This window comes from Cyclopterus lumpus, chromosome 11 (genome assembly GCF_009769545.1).
Source record: "Cyclopterus lumpus isolate fCycLum1 chromosome 11, fCycLum1.pri, whole genome shotgun sequence".
Classification (NCBI taxonomy): domain Eukaryota; kingdom Metazoa; phylum Chordata; class Actinopteri; order Perciformes; family Cyclopteridae; genus Cyclopterus; species Cyclopterus lumpus.
The window spans coordinates 14,131,010-14,148,231 of record NC_046976.1 but is presented as its reverse complement, the minus strand read 5'-3'; the positions used below and the strand labels follow the sequence as shown (position 1 = coordinate 14,148,231).

Genomic DNA, 17,222 nt, shown 5'->3' with positions numbered 1-17,222 from the left:
GTTGTGTGCAATAAATCTCAGTTTGCTAATAAATGCATCTCTTCTCGGCATCTTTAGTATTGTCTTCATCATTCCTGAGGACAATAACTGTATTATCCCCAGCTGTAGCAGCCTAACCTCCGTAGCAACCAAGCTGCTCTGCATCCTTGTTAATGTGTATTTGCTGCCATCCAGTGGACACAGAGGACATTGCTGCGTTTGGTGTAATATAATGTCTGCACGATAGGGGTCACTGTACATTTTGCTATTCCCATTTCCATGAGTCTTGTTCATTCACCATCAGAAGGCCACTTTGGATTGCAGTGGGAACTAACCGGCTCTTAATGAAATGACCACTAGATGTCAGTAAATGACTTGAAGACATAAAGAGGAGTTGTCGATTAGGTATATTATCTGCTGTCCTACAAGTGAATACTGCCCCCTCCCTCCTCCCCCCTAGTTAAATCCCTTTTGATGTACAGTATACACTATATTCTCCAAGTAGCTTTTCCGCTTCTTCTCATATGTGCAGTAAAACACCCACAAGGGAAATGTTGGAGATATTTACACCACTATGCAAACGAGAGCCTCGGGGTGAGGAGAAAAAAACAACAACAACGCCGAGACACATTCGCAGAGAGAGACAGAAGCAAAGGCAGACACTTGTCCAAAGGCCTATGTTTGGGTGTTTTTAGATTTCATCCATTAGTCCACTCCCACTGCTTTGGGAGGAGCTTGATGGCTGCTCAGCCCAATTGGCTTCAGGACGTGATACCAAATATGCTAATTATTCTTAAATCAACCAATCACAGAAGCTGCATGGAGATATTCAAAGAGTTTCCTCATGCCCCAAATCTAATGTGAAAACCTGAGATGTTTTGAGATACTGTTTGTGTGTGTGTGTGTGTGTGTGTGTGTGTGTGTGTGTGTGTGTGTGTGTGGGTAACTATGTATAGGTGTGTGTGTGCATTTCCCACAGTGTTGACGGGGGTGTGTAGAGCATTTCTCTTCTGCTTTCAGAGGCCGGCTGTGGGGCAGGATTACACCTCTTTCTCTGTCCTCTTCCCACGTCCTCATCCCTCTCCACCCTCCGCTCTCTCCTTCCTCCTAAGTGGATTTTTTTTTGGGCTGAGCCCCCCCACCGCACCCCCCACCCCTGCCTCTCAGACAGCTCTGCTCCACCAGTTTCGCTCTGTGCCGGCCTGGAGAGGAGTAAGGGAGCGGAAAGAGGAGAGAGAAGAGAGGATTTGGTGAACCGAGGAGAGACAGACAGGGGAGAGGGACCATGGCTGCTCTCTCTGCCTTGCTGAAGACCCTGGTAATACTGCAGACCGTGTGCCTGGCTCTGGCCCAAGTGGTGAGTGGACAGGGGAGGCTGAGACCTGCGATGCTCAGGCGTAGCTAACCCCCTTTATTCTGGGCTTTGGTTTGATTTTGGACGGCTGTAAAGGGCCAGCGGGCGCTGGATGTCTTGAGGTGATTTTATAAGTTGTGTTGTGTCTCGGCGCTTGTTGAAGGGATCAAAATGCTCAGGGTTGAACCAACACAGGTCTACGTGTGATGATCACCTGGCTTCATGGCATGCACGGAAAAGAAAGAGCTATAATGGGATTTCTGCTGTGGAGACAAAATGACCCTTCGAGAATGGAGGAAAACGTTGAAGAATGAAAACTTTTTTTTTTGTTCATGACCATGGCAGAGATAGAAATCAGTGAGCAATTGCCACAGTTACAAACACTCCCAGCCTACAACACACACACTAACTGCCTCCACTGAGCATCAAAGCCCCTATTCAAACAGACACCTGCATGTTATCTCCTGGACGTCTGCCATCTTTCACTCTTGAGGATTATTAAGTTTTCCCCATTTGAAGAGTTGAAGAATTCAAAGTTGGATTCACTATTGCTTTGAACATCTGATGGACTGACTGATCCTCTGAGATGATATTCAAGATATGGGATGCAGGTGTGGGGGGGGGGTTGTGAGGTAGGGGACAGTGCCAGTCTCATGACACCTCCTTCCACATTCCTCCTCATTCTTTTGTTTTATTCTTTGTTTTGCTTCCTTTTTTGGTATTTCTTTTGGTCTGATGCTTTCATACAAAACATGTGCAAACGATGCATGCAGTAAGCTTGAGTTGACCGATTTGGTGTTGAAGTTAGCTATTTTGTTTATTTGTGTAATTTTACAAACAAGAAAATATGTTTAGCTTGTTTTAATTAATTGTACCTTTTTGGTGTTACACCTTATTGTGTGACCATAATACTCATTATAATGTATTATACATTGCACAGCACTCTGATAATGTATTGGTGGGGGTTTGTTGATTGTCATTCCTCGACAGTCTTAACATGTCTTCCTACCTGTGTTTCAGAGGGGTCCACCTGGACCTCAGGGCCAGGCCGGCTCACCAGGCCCCTCTGGCACTCCTGGGTCAGACGGCATCGATGTGAGTATCCACATAGGTTTGCCCAGCAGATTGGTCACAAAGACCATCATTGTGCTGGAGAAATACCAACGCCGTGCTGCTCCGCAGTACTGGAGTCTTACCAGTAGAGAGCACTGCAAATGAAAACACATTGGCACAAAAGAGCTCTGTTCCCAGCAGAGAGAGGTGGTCTTTGAGAAGGGACTCGTGCCTCAACCCTGAGTTTGTGTCACAGTAATGTGATACATTCGAGATATTCTTAGGGTTAACTACACACAGGTTGTATAAATAAGTTAGAAATGGAGGCTGCTGGGCCAGTGGAGCAGGACACACACTGCCTGTAAAACCCTGTTGGTTCCAGGACCCAGAATCCGATGTGATTAAATACTGGATTTGTTGAGATCAGCGAATGTGTTTCAGGGTTTAGCTCAAGTCTCGGGTCTTGACCAATACCGTACCTTCATTAAATGAACATGCATTTTGATTTGAGACTGATCGATTGCTGAGTTGCCGCCATGATGCAGCTGGGATAAGTTAGTACATTAACACCTTTGGTCCAGACTGCCCTCAAGTTTCTACACTGGGCTTTCCCCTTTAGGGCCACAGGAAAAGGATGATGTTAGGCAGACCTTCACCTGAAGGATGTTTAGAGCATAATCACTGGTTGAATTATGGAACACGTGCCTCTACCTGAAGGAACTTCTTCTGCAAGGCCAAGATGGCAACATCTAAAAAGTCAGTCATACAGACAATACTAAACAATAGCACAAAAAGGGGAACTTTGAGTCACTCCAGTTCAAGTTGTCGGATGCATCCATAGTGAAACAATGTGTATTATCACCTGTCATATTCATCATTTTGTATTATTGTGATAGATAGACCCAGATATGAATGGATGAGTTGAAAAGGCCACATCTTATATAGCCCATTCCCTACTCCTTCTGGTCAACGGACAAATACCCAATCAGAAGGTTAACATCTCCACTCTGTTTCTCTGCAGGGAGACACAGGACCACCTGGGCCCCCTGGTGCACCAGTAAGTTTGTTCTGGACTGTTTGATCTTATAATACAAGACCTTTCGCTTTTGATTTATCTAGATGGCTATATTGTACGTGACAATAGTGCTTTTTTTTCCTCTTTATTTAGGGACTAAAAGGAGAGCCAGGAGAGCCTGGTCCTGATGGAGTAGCAGGAGAGAACGGCATTGATGTAAGTAAACTGACTGATGTTGGTATTTGTTGTGTGTTTGAGAGAAAGAAAGAGACAAAGAATGCAAGAAAGAGGGAGAAATTACAATACAATTAGTATGAGCCGTTTACCTAAAGACACGTTGTCAGAGGCTTAAAGTTTAATCAGCTTATTAAGGAAAAGGAAAAGAAAACCTTGTGGATACAATGGTCAAACACATCCCACAGGAATAGCAAGACTCATTGTAAAATAATTAGAATTTTACAGAACTTGTAGAAAGACCTTTTATTTTTTAAATAAATTGTTTCTAAGGATATTTGGAGCCACACATTATTGCTATAGTAAAAATTGAATATGTAAGAAAATGTTTTTGTCATACTTCACCAACATTGAATTAATGCACTAAATGGCATGTTATCATGAATAATATGACCAAAAAAAGAAATGAATAATATGACAAAAATAGTTCGGAAGCACAACAATGCAAAAAGATAATGAGCTCCAACGTTAAATCTATGATTTGCACATCTAATGTGCATTAAATGTTGTCAAAAACAATCAAAATTCAAAGTCCACTTTTGCAGATGCTTTATGAAGCAGTATGTGTTTTCAAAATATTACAACTTAAGGAAGCACACAATAGATGAAAAATGTGATCAAAAATATAGAATGTAAACCAAACTGTCCACATAAAGCGAACTTTCAGGTCATTATGAAACATTTTATGATTTCAAATCAAAAGTCATCATCCTTTCATTTTTGATTTTATGGCATTTCTATTCTCACTGCTCCTTTTTCCACTTCAAGATTTATAATTAAACAGAGTCACTTAACAAATAATTAAGCGGTACGAGTACTTAAATCTACTGTACAGTTGTTGAGTTTTTTTTAAATAAAAATGTTCCAATTTTCCAAACTATTGGTTTATTGTCAACATAGGGATTACATTTTTTAAAGCTTATTTGACACTTTCAGTCATAGAAAGGTGCTCCGCAGGACTGAAGAATAGCTTTGTAGACAGACTATGACACATTCTAGATGATGACGTTAATACACTTTATGTTCAACCCATTATCCCTGGCCAATAACACTGTGATAACTATTACATCGCTATAGCTATGAGGAAGTGGATTTATAGAGGAGTTTTAAATGATTATACATTTCTGAGGTACTAACTGCTTTACCTCATATCACTTCAATTGTGGTGCAGTTTACGTTGCTGCTTCACTCTTGGTTGGAGGTGGATCGAGTAAAAATGCCTGTTGGTCACATGATAACAGAAGCGCACACAAACACACACAGGCTCACAAGCATTCCTCAGAGATTTAGCCGGTAATCCGCCCTGGAATCTCAATCTCTGGTTGTTTTCCTAATTACCTAAGAACAGTGTCAGCTTCGATCAAATATGTGATTAGCGGTATTGTAAGGTGGATTCAAGTCCCATACAGCCTATGGAAAGCACAGTATCATTTTTATCATTTTTATTATAATAATAATAATAATGTTGCTATACATGTCGAGCATATCAGCCTGCTATAACATGGCGTTCTGTCTGTCTCCAGGGTTTGATTGGAGCAAAGGGGGATCGAGGTCCCTTTGGGAGCCCGGGGCCTAAGGCAAGTATCTAACCTCCACCTGAAAAGATGATGAGAACAAGTGCACAATTATAATGCTCTTATGTGGAAAAGCTTTCATATTTACCAAGGGTCACTTGGTAAATACAAGAAATAAGTCTCTGGGCCATGTTCCCATCATCTTGCCATCGTAATGTTGAGAATGACCATTAGCCCCTGCTTATAAGAGAATACATAACTGAGGATAGTGTCCTCTATTTGTGTAAGATACTAGCATGTCTCTACTATATTTATATTTTTCTTTTCTGTTTCCTACAGGGTAAACCTGGACCAAGTGGTGAACTTGGACTTCCTGTAAGAAAACAATTTATTGTCTATAATTTCTTTGCTACTATAAAGTATAATGATTACAAATCGAACATGTTGAATTAATGTCTTGTATTTTACATAGTGGTGGAAAAAATACACAGATTCCTTATTAAAGTAAAAGTACTGTTTAAGTGATATGTTATTAATGTAATAATGTCACATTATCATATTGTAACCAATATATCCATATATTTGTTTTGTAGAAGTGGCATACAATGTACATACCTCATACCTAAGTATTGTACTTGAGTAAATATACTTGCATATGTATGGCTCATGATACTTATAAAAATGAGTTATGATGGGCTGAATTAGACATTGTTTTATGCCCAGTCAGTTTACTAACAAACACATTGTAACCCAGCTGGTCCTCGTAAGGCAACCTCCAGAGTCCTTTTTTTCTCAGTGCCTGAAATCCTGACCAGCTGTGGCCCCTTTTGGATTAAGTTTACCCAGATATATGCCTTCTACAGATGACATGAGCCTTATTTCCACACATTCCTTAATAAAGTAGAAAAGGTGCTATCAATGATCCGCATTGTATGCACACATTATCACTAAATGCAACTGCTGTCCAGCTAATGCGAGGCCAAGCACGTCGTCTGTAACGGCCTACGGCCACTAGGGGGTGCTCAGTGTCCATCTATCAGACAGCGTCCTACAAATTCAGTCCAGAGTCATTCAATGTCGTGCTTGAATGCAACACTATTGTTTAAATCCCTTGTTTAGCATTAACAGGCGTCCTGTCTGGGGGCTGTGCTCGTACACCCAGCTGCCTCATGCTGCACAGACGGGAGATCCTGCCCTGTGGGCTGTTCTTCCTCCAAGAAGGCTTACTGATTTAATTACTTTGTTTATAATTAATCCCAAGCAAACATAAACTGATTGCGTTATGTGTCTTTGCTCTTCTTGAGCTGCGCTCTGACACTGTACACCAGCATTACTGAATTACTGCTGCCATAATTAATTGGCTTTTGGCAAACGTTAATTGATATTTTGATGGATTGGTTCCACTTGTCGTACAGTTGTTTAACCCCTCGTCCCTTCTGTCCACGCAGGGACCCGGTCTTCCAGGACTGGCTGTAAGTAGCCTGCATGGTATAACACCATGCCTTATCACTTACTGGCTTTGAGGTGTGGGAATACATTTGTGGCTGCTGGGAAGTCTATGCGTTGTTATGGCTTGCTCTCTGTGTATCTCTCTCTAGGGCGCTCCAGGGCCAATTGGCCTTCCAGGTGAAATTGGATCACCTGGTCCAAAGGTAGGACACCAGCTTCAGTTTATTATACTGCCTTCATGACTTACAAGCTACTAGAACCCGTACCTTATTGTTTCCATCTGATTCATTTAGGGTATCCTAGGATCACTTGGACCTCCAGGACTTCCCGGACCTCCTGGCAAACCAGTAAGTGTCCGCCAAGGACTAGTTGTCCAAAGGTATATCTCTCTGGTTGTTAATGGAACAAAGATGATGATGGTGGTAAAATACCTCGGGAAAACCTGGCATCAAGAGCTTTTAAGTATCATGTAGTCACAACAACTTTAACTACCCCCTGTTTCCCCCTGTTACAAGAAACAGGGGGTAGTTAAAGATGTCCCTCTTATTTTGTCCACCCTAACAATCTCACAATATTTTTAGGGTACATTGAAATTGCACAGTAAACAGACTTGCATATATATATATATATATATATATATATATATATATATATATATATATATATATATATATATATATATTCAGCGTAACACTTCCTATCAACATTCACCCATTCACACACAGTCTTCGGGAGGTAGAGCCGTGGTCCACAGTATCTTGCCCTAAGGACACGTTGACATGCAATCTTGTGAAGCCGGGGATCAAACAGCCGATCTTCCGATTAGTGTACTTGCTCAATCTTCTGAGCCACAGCCCAAGATGCTATTCATGGCCTGGCTCTCTTAGCTCATCCACCACATCATTTCCTCCCAGCTCACCGTTCATGTTTTGAAACTGAACACTGGGTATAACGTATTTGGATAGCATCAACAGCAATGACTGAAATGATATTCATATTTGAGAGTTTATAAATTTTGAAAACCATAATTTGGCCAATTAATCTTTTTACATAAATATATAAAACAAAGACACATAGGGATCCCTTAGATTGGGTTTTATTGTGCACTGTGCAACATTGTACCTACAAATGAACTTGTAATTTCCCTCTGGTGTTCAAACTACACAACTGTTTCTAAATTACTTTAAACACAATCTTTAGCATATCGTCTGCATATCTGTGTGTGTCTTGTTTTATTGGCAGACATATACGCCGATACTAATACATCTGCAATAAGCTATTCTTGACCAATGCATTAACAGTGAATGTAACCGTGCCACTTGAATAAACTCAAACTTAATCCACAGAAAAGATGTCACAGTAAATCATGTCATATCTGAGGAGTTTTCATCCAGTGAGATTGGTGACATCAGCTGTAAAAAAGAGCCAGAGATAAATGACCTACCAGAAGCTCAATGGGCTCAATCATGCATATAGTTCCATCAATCTAATTGCAGTTTACTTAAACCATTGAATGGGATTGCAGTGTAGCACTGTGCATCACTTCTGCTAATCCTATGTTGAAGTGAGCTCCTTTCTACAAAACAAGCAGTAATTAATGTGCGTTTAGAATGTACTGTATGATAACAAAACGTTGAGCACAGCCAGAGCTCCCTGTTGCTGGAACAGCTTCCGACAGGCAGCAAGTGATGAAATACCACGAGCAGTTTTGAGCGGTACACTTTCAAGTCCCTGTAGTCCCCTGTGTATGCACACGGGGGACTACATACTCCAAGAAGTGGTTCCAAGGAGGGGTGTGTCTTCATTAAGAGTGATGTTCCCAAACGCAGGGGAGTGGATTTGTTTGCTTTAGTGCAGTTCTAGGGTAAATAAACCCCCATTAGATCAGTGGGCTGTCTCATCTGACTGGAGCAGGAATGCATCAGCAGATACAGATATTTTACTTCCAAACGCAAGAGAGATATAAAAATGGAGAGAGAAAGAGAGAGTGCTGGTTCAGCTCATGGAAACAGAGGCAACTGTGACCAGGCGATGTTCTTAATCCATCTACCTCTCTATCCACCTTTCTGTGCATCTAGGGTCCCCCAGGGAAGTTCATTGGTGGAGAAGAGGGAAGTGCAGACTTCCAGGTAAGATCTGATAACATCCACGTTATTACAAATTTTGACTTCACTTTTTCATAATCCATATGTTTCCTTCTCCCGACAACAGTGTCCTCTTAACTGTCCAGCAGGACCTAAAGGCCCCCAGGGACTGCAGGGAGTCAAGGTGAGAAGTTGACAGTCCCACTGAAGGAATAAGCATAAGGTTCTTCAGCATCAATGATTGTGTTATTATAACAAAGTTGTATGACACCCTACCGACTGATTGTTGCCCTTTAGGGACACAAAGGACGTGGTGGTGTTCTCGGAGAGCCTGGCAGCATAGGAAAATCGGTGAGCTGCACAAATCTCTTCTCGAACAGATTCACACATGCACTCAGACACCCATACATGTACCTGTTGCACACTCACCCACCATTCAGAACGAGCAGAGGTGAGGTTTAGTTTTAATGAAGCCCCCCAGAGGCACAGGACTGGCACTAATCTGGCTGCGATTAGTCAGGCCTGGCCCGGGCATGCGGTGCGCTAGATGAAAGGGGGTGGTGAAGGGCCAGGTACACGAAGGGGAGGATGAGAGAGTCAGAGTCCGCACAGCCCTCTCACCTCTCTGAATTAAGCACAGCTAATGAGCACACAGTGGGCTCCAAGGGAGAAGCTAACCAGGCCCCAGGAATTAGCCTCTGATCTTCCCACACAAGGTGTCTTAGATGCTCAAAAACACTCAACGCACCCAGTTACTGCTCCTGCAAATCAGACCGGTATTTCAGAAGAGCCTTTTACTCAAGGTCGCCTCAAGGTGCTGCTCTCCTTTTTTTTCTTCTTAGCAAGCTTTTGACATCCCCCACAAGCTGTTAAAGCTAAAACACAGATACCATCTATGATAAAGGTGCTTTATAATAGCAAAACCAGTATCACATTTGTTTTTAGACTGCTGAAAAATAAAACTAGACCAGCTAAAACTGGCTAGTGGCCCAAGGTTTTGTTTTCCATTGATTTTACTGGCCTTATACTGGACAGAGGGAAATGAGATCACTGATGCTGGTAGACCAATATGAGCAGCACAATATTGTTCATTATTTGTATTTGTTCTTAAAGATGTAGTCAGCGACCCTAATCTAATTACCTTATAGTCAAATTGAATATCTCCTCACAGTCACAGTAGACCTGGCCCAGTAAATGGGAAACAAATAAAGTGTCTCTGACTGAGCCACACAAGACGGTTCAAGTCCAATCTTTCTCCACTTTTAAAGGAAAACGACTAATTTAACACATTTCCTGGATTCAATAGTTTGTTGTTTGGTTACCTCACAGCGACAACCAAACTCCAGGAAGTTATTGGCCTGGATTAGAGATAGTTACAGGAAACCTCACCTTTCTTTTTTTTGGTGTAAATATAATAGCTTTAGAGGTGTTGGTCGGGCTGTTTGTTGATGTTGTTGTTACCTTCTTTTACAGTTATTCCTGCTAATCACCACCAGTCTGGAGCAATTTAGGAAACACACATAAGAGATGTTCTCATCTAAACCAAAAGATTGTGTTGCTGAAAATATCCAACTATTCCTTTAATAATAGCGATAAACCAGGTTGAACTGGTTTAGTTCCCATAACCTAGTTAGCTTTAGCTGGCTAACTAGCTTGCGCTAGATTTGTAACACGCTTGACCAGCCACAATCATCAAAGAGCATTTCAGACATCAGGAGCATCCAGCAGCCGTCATAGACTAGTTTCAACACTTTCTTTTCTTTCCGGCTCAGTGTTTCTCGGGTCAAACTCTGTACACATGTAGCCAAAAACAGAAAGAGAATAACTAATCAGCTTGTTCTTTTTCCTTTCCTCCATCAGGGTCCCAAGGGAGAAGTGGGCATCTCTGGGGAGCAGGGCATCCCAGGACCTTCGGTATGCGGGAAATTCTACTTTGTAGTCACTTGGCAAAGTTAGAACAATATAGGCTTATTTCGCAGCTTTTTGCCATATGGTATCATCTTGATTTGACAAAACATTGTATTGTAGCGTTTGCTCTATATCTGGTCTTTGCTTCCTTCTCAGGGTCCGATGGGCCTAAGAGGTTATCCAGGAATGATGGGTCCTAAAGGGGAAGCAGTGAGTGCCACATTTTCCTTTCTTTAATTTTTGGTCCTCTTTCTCTTTGGGTACAAGGCTACTCTGATTCTTAGGAGCACTAAGGAGGCACAGCCAGACTTGCCCCCACTATACCAACATCATCCATTACCCGCAATGGGGACATATGGAAATGATGCTAACACAAATCTCTCCCCTCCTCTAATGAGTTGAGGTTGTCTGGGTCTTCGGTGCCTCCATCTGTAGTTAATGATCCGCTGTAGCCATCCGTCTTACTGTTAACATTAGTCGCGTTAGCCAAGTTAGCGCCGCGGCTTAGTGCCAAAGAAAGAGTCGCTGCCTTTCTGTGTAGCTCCCATTAGTGAAGTGAGTTAAGCAATAATTACGCTTTTATCGCAATGAATAGTAGACTACCATGACTTAGCATCCGTCCTGATCTAAGGTGATTGATGACACTTTTTTTGCTTTCCCGTAGGGGCCTCGTGGTTACAAGGGCATCAACGGTCCTGTAGGAATACCTGGGCCTCCTGTAAGAACACACACACGCTAGTACACACAAACAGATGTGACTGCTCATATTGAAACAAGGCACTCAAAGTCTCTTTCTGTTGTTTGTAGGGTGAGGAGGGGCCTCAGGGTCCACCCGGAGAGGCAGGAGACAAGGGAGACAAAGTAGGTGACTCTCGCTGTGTTTTCCCTTGAAGTTTATTGTTAAAGCAAGACAAAAAAAGATGATACGTTTCTCAAGAACCCTGACAGGAGACAGTGATCATGATGTGCATTGCAAATACACTGACACTGGTTTGGTTATCCTCTGCAGGGCGGCCGAGGTATCCAGGGCCCACAGGGTGCGGTTGGCAAGAAGGGAGAGAATGTGAGTGAACACACTATTTTGGTTCTGCACTACACAGTTGCGGCGGTGTTCAAAGAGTGCGCCAAATGAAGTACACTGACTCATCTGCCGGCTTTTTCAGGGTCTGCCGGGTATTGATGGAAAAGATGGCACACCTGGTATTCCAGGGATCAAGGTAAGGGTTACCAGCCGCTATAATGATGAGAAACTTAAATCGCAGTATAATTTGACAATGTATTCTTCTTTTTTTTTTGCAGGGCAGCCCTGGCAAAGATGGGATGCCTGGTCCTCCTGGTCCTCAGGGAGCAGCGGTGAGTGATGCTTCAGTGTTGGACATGCAAATAAGTCTGTTTATAAAGGCTTGTTGTCACTCAGAACACATAGGGGGTCAATCTGTTCTCCTCCTTCATTCAACAAAGACTGAACCCAGACAGGGAAAATATATTCATACAGTGTAAAGCATTTAGGTATTTTTTGTTTTCCGGGCACTCATCCAGACAACAGTGACCCTCTGACCCAAACTGTTTTAGAATTTAAACCACCTTGAAATAGCATTCTCCCTCCCACCGCGAGTGATTTATCACAATCATACCAGTGGGTATACTGTGTGTTTGTGTGTGTGTGTGTGTGTGGTTGCGTTTGTGTGCGTGTCATTCTGACTAATGGGTAATGGAGCATGAGATGCACACTTTGCTGTATGGTCATTGCAGTGACACCAACCCTGCTGCAAACTTAAACATCATAACTTATCCTGCTTTATGCAATACTGTAATATACCAACACGCACACATACATCGTATCTCTGCAAGGAAACCTGCTGCCAGGTGTATGCCAATAGCTGACACTGCAGCTCAGCCTATTTTCATAGTTATTATTATATTAGGCATCAGCCTTATTACCACCCACTCCAAGCATCCACATACATTCCAAGTTGCATGTTCAGGTTCATTGTCTGTATTTCAAAATATGAAATAAACCGTACACCATGCTATCAAAAAACTAGCGACAGATATAACTTAATTTTTTTCCCTGTTGAAGAGTTTTCTTTCTTGTTAATTCTGTCTGCAGGGATTGCCTGGCAGCCCAGGGTCAAAAGGTGGATCTGGATTTAAGGTAGACCATTTCATATCATATGTTTAATTTGACTTTTAGGATTTTTGAAAAATAAGTTTCCTGTTTTTCCTTATTTAACATATACCTTATATCTATCCTATCATTATTCATTGCATGTTAGGGAGAGCCTGGTCCTCGGGGTCACATTGGCATGTCTGGTTCCCCCGGACCTCTGGTAACACATAAAAATACACACAAAACACATATCTTTTTCAGTTATTCCAAATGTCTTATTATATTGTGCAGTAGTGTGAATAATTGCACTTTAACTGCATGCTCCTAGGGTGAACCTGGTCTTCCCGGTGAGGCTGGTATGGAAGGAGTTCCTGGACCCAAGGTACATATCCAGAAATAGCACATGAAAGCATTTAAACTGCAACAATGAATGAATTCTGACCTTTCCCCGACTGTTACAGGGTGACAGAGGTCAGCGAGGAGCAGTTGGGCCACAGGGAGTTGTCGGCAAGGCTGTAAGTTGCTTTTTTGAATTAGTTTTTAGCTCATCTGCAGCTTTACTTTCCTTTATTAATTCTAATGTATCCTAACAGGGAAACAAAGGAGAGCGAGGACCAATCGGTGTTCCAGGTGCCCAAGGTCTTAGCGGAACCAAGGGAGACAAGGTATGTGTGTGTGTGTGTGTGTGTGTGTCCAACAAATTTATTTTACTTTGAAAACATGTACACGATTGCCTATATTCAAGCCCATTTCATAATGATTTAGTTGCCCAGACTTGTCCATTGGGGGCAGTGTTTACCTATAAATAAAAGTCATCGCTGAATGAGGCAAGCAATATAAATAACCAATATAAATGATAATCTGAGCATCCTCATCTTCCATGTTTTAGAGCTGAGACGACATCATTCTTTGTGATCTGTGGTGTCACTGGCTTGAATCAACATTAATTTCTTGTTTTTCGGAGGATATTACAATCTAGATATGACCACATTTATGTGTACCCAAAATATCTTTCTTTCTAGGGCTTCCAAGGAAAAGTTGGGTCGAAGGGAGACAATGTGAGTTGCCGTTTTGTACCCAGATTGTCAGAAACTTATCTTGTGTTGTTCAGCTCCAATGCTGACAAATATGTTCCGCACTCATTCTTCTCTCTGTGCCCTCTTTATCTTTTTCTCTCCATCTCTTTTAGGGCGACCCCGGTGTTGAGGGATTGGCTGGCGAGAAAGGTGACAAGGTAAAAGTCATTACCGCACAACCTAAAGCTGTGTAAAAAAAAGTTGTTATGAAGAACCGCAAACGTCTCTGAATCTTCAAAATACAAAAAAAAACTTGCTGACTTTAGATAAGAAGGTTTAAACATTTGGCTCAAAAGGCATCAAAGCAAAGTGAAATATAGCGGAAAATGTTAGACGGAGAGGAAGTCTGTTTTTTGAATTTGCATACAAATCCCCATTATAGTCAAGATGGAAAATGAGCTATTTACATGACAGTGAGGCAATGATGCACGTTGGCTCTTTAAAAGCAGCATTTGTCGACATTCATTTACGGTATTCATTCTTGAATTTTTGCTCAATGGGTGTCTCTGAGGCGGAAATGATAGATGGAAGTGATGAATGTGAAATTGACAACGTCTCTTGTTTGCTGACAGGGTTTGTCCGGTGAACCCGGGCCTAAAGGACAGGTGAGCTTGTGCTGTGTGGACATCTGATTATTTCTGATTACTTTTGTTCCCTCCTTTATTTTTGGGTTTATTTGGGTTTTTTACTTTTATCGTCAATTTACATCCGCCTTTTTCTTTTTAACCTCTGAAAATTCACCCCTCCGCAATGCTCCTCCCTTCGCAGCAAGGAATTAGGGGCGACTCCGGACACAATGGACCCACTGGAGACCCTGGTAAACCTGGAGACCAGGGACCACTGGGACTGCCCGGTCCTAGGGGACTCAATGGAGAGCGAGGAGTACCTGGCATGCCAGGCATTCAGGGACCATCCGTGAGTCCAGTTCACGGACTGATATTGAGTAATGTCGTTAATTAGTGGCTGTCTCTTTGCTCAGTGTCCTCTTCTTTTCTCCAGGGACGCGATACATCTGATCAGCACATTATCGAAGTGGTGTTAAAGATGTTGCAGGGTGAGCGTCTCAACCTTATTTTTCACCTTCGATGTCCATAGAGGAGATTAGATTAGCTCATTTCCCAAAGCTACTTTTATCTCCTGAGCAATCAGTTGCCCATTATCAAAGTTTCTTTCATTAAAAAATGATCTCTTCTGTAACAGAGAGGCTAGCTGCTGTGGCAGTGAGCGCCAAGAGGGCCGTGCTTGGTGGAGCAGGTGTAATGGGACCTCCTGGACCCCCTGGACCCCCGGGGTCATCTGGCCCTCAGGGGCCACATGGCTTACCTGGTGCCCGTGGCCTTCCTGGCATGTTTGGAGGACATGGACAGATTGGAAACACTGGACTTAAAGGTGGAACTATATGACAAATAGACAGTTGAAACTTTAGCTTTTTAGGCTACATTTGAGACCAGCCTTTTTTTTGTGCTCTCCAGGAAAGAGAGGGGCAAAGGGAGACAGAGGAGATCCTGGTAAACCCCATCCAGGACTACCAGGACCCCCAGGAATACAAGGTATACATGTACAGTATATATATATATAGAGAGAGAGAGAGAGAGCATGTAAACTAATATGTAATACTGAACAAAGGTTCAGTTGAGTAAAATAAGAAATGGAAGGCATTACAGTTTTTGCCACAGGGGAGGCTGCATTTTGAAAGCATCATTAACTCCAGTCATTTAGGAGATGCTCTTGAATGAGAATATAATAGGACTGCAACAGTACACGCTTATTCAAATAGTGGAAAACACACTTGCACTCCCCTGTGCACACAATTTAAATATATTCATACATATAGTACGCATGGAGGAGAGACACTCTCAACATAAACTTCAGTGCAATTAGTGATCTCGAACCCTGGGATTCAGTTAAAATCCACCGTTGAACCCTCACCTTTCATAGGTCCTGCGGGTGTTGATGGTGTGGCTCGGGACGGGAGGCATGGCGAGAGAGGGCCTCAGGGGTCGACCGGACAGGCGGGTTACCCCGGTAAGGCGGGTTCGACAGGTCTCCCCGGCTTTTGCGAGGCTGCAATGTGTTTAGCTGCGTCGGCATACACATCCCCGAGACTACAGGAAGCGGGAAGAATCAAAGGACCCAATGTTTAGAGACCTGCCTCTCCATCAGCAGCTCACCTGGGAGAGAGAGCACCAAGAAAGGAGAGACGGCACTCTTCTCTGTCGGACAACATCGAGAACGAAGGGTAGGGGACAAGAATAGTGACTGGATGTATAGCGCCCCCTACTGAAAGTGACAACATGAAGTTTTGACTGGTGGGACACACTCTTGATCTTAATCCCCTACATCACCATGACAACAGCAGCTCTCACCCACCCACACCCTTCTGAATTCTGTGTTTTTGGATGATGTCAGTGTCAGTCCCATTCAAATATCCCAGCCCTGTTCTAGCAGTGATAGAGGAACAGATTTATATTGCATCTCTCCGTCTCTCACCACCGATGAGCTGAGAGGAGCTGAAAACCAAGCATGGTCAATTTGTATTGCACCGTGGCCATCTTTAAATGCAATATTTGGTTTGACATGTGTTTTGAAGTTTAAATGCCCTGCCTCTCTTGAGACATCACACCTGATGTCTTAAAAGTGTACAAAAAGGACCAATAAATGATTGAAAGTGACACTCCGTACTGTACCGTATTGTAAAATGTAGTATCTGTAAGCTTTAGTGAAATCCTTGATTCATCACATGTAGAGTTAACCCCCCCACCTCCAGCAACGCCACTCCCCTCCCAATCCCCGCTTTCCCCAAGTCTCATTTTAGAAACTAACGACTGGCTTGATCTCGTCCGCTTGTTGCCTGGCAACATCATATCCCAATGAGCACTCCCTTGTCCCACAATGCAGTGCTGTAAATCTTTGTAAATGTTTGTTGATTATTATGTAGAGAAAAATGAATGGGTTACAAGATGCACCAACAAAAAAAATCCTATGTTACTGAATTCAGCGAGTAATAAAAAAAATTCGGCTTCGTGCTTCCTATGCCACTGTCAATTTTCCACAGGGTGTCAGCTTTTTAATGACCGATTTATTTTCATCAACAGAATCTATTTATTGTTCTTAATATAATCATCTGGTAGGGTTCTTTTTTTGGCTGCTCAGGTCAACCCAAACAAATAAAGAGGAACTTTTTATCAAATCCAATGCTCTTCTGTATCATGTGCAGAACGGAAACAAGTCTCTTTAGTTTCTGTTTCAGCTTCTTTTCTTCACATTTCTCCCATTTGAAATCTTTAAATCGTATCAATTTATGCATGTTAATAAAGTCCCATACTTCCAAAGCTGCAGGGTCTCAGCTCGTGTTAATGCATCGCCGAAAGTTCCCACCATAATAAGATACTGTCTGACGAGGAATACGTCTCCGAGGGCAAGGGGCCATATTCATGTGGTTCAGG

At 42.6% G+C, this 17,222-nt stretch overlaps 1 protein-coding gene across 1 annotated transcript; it reads left to right on the top strand.

The window, feature by feature from the left end:
• The first annotated feature begins 1,234 nt into the window (after positions 1 to 1,234).
• Positions 1,235 to 17,062, top strand: col9a2 (procollagen, type IX, alpha 2). The gene is made up of 32 exons (XM_034545551.1): positions 1,235 to 1,336; positions 2,354 to 2,428; positions 3,408 to 3,443; positions 3,555 to 3,617; positions 5,159 to 5,212; positions 5,489 to 5,524; positions 6,598 to 6,621; positions 6,748 to 6,801; positions 6,892 to 6,945; positions 8,677 to 8,727; positions 8,810 to 8,866; positions 8,980 to 9,033; positions 10,543 to 10,596; positions 10,747 to 10,800; positions 11,255 to 11,308; positions 11,398 to 11,451; positions 11,600 to 11,653; positions 11,754 to 11,807; positions 11,890 to 11,943; positions 12,701 to 12,745; positions 12,867 to 12,920; positions 13,029 to 13,082; positions 13,162 to 13,215; positions 13,294 to 13,365; positions 13,723 to 13,758; positions 13,890 to 13,934; positions 14,349 to 14,381; positions 14,545 to 14,691; positions 14,776 to 14,830; positions 14,977 to 15,165; positions 15,249 to 15,326; positions 15,715 to 17,062. The coding sequence occupies exons 1-32, from the start codon at positions 1,265 to 1,267 to the stop codon at positions 15,918 to 15,920; spliced, it is 2,076 nt and encodes a 691-aa protein (XP_034401442.1). The 5' UTR covers positions 1,235 to 1,264; the 3' UTR covers positions 15,921 to 17,062.
• Positions 17,063 to 17,222: the final 160 nt, after the last annotated feature.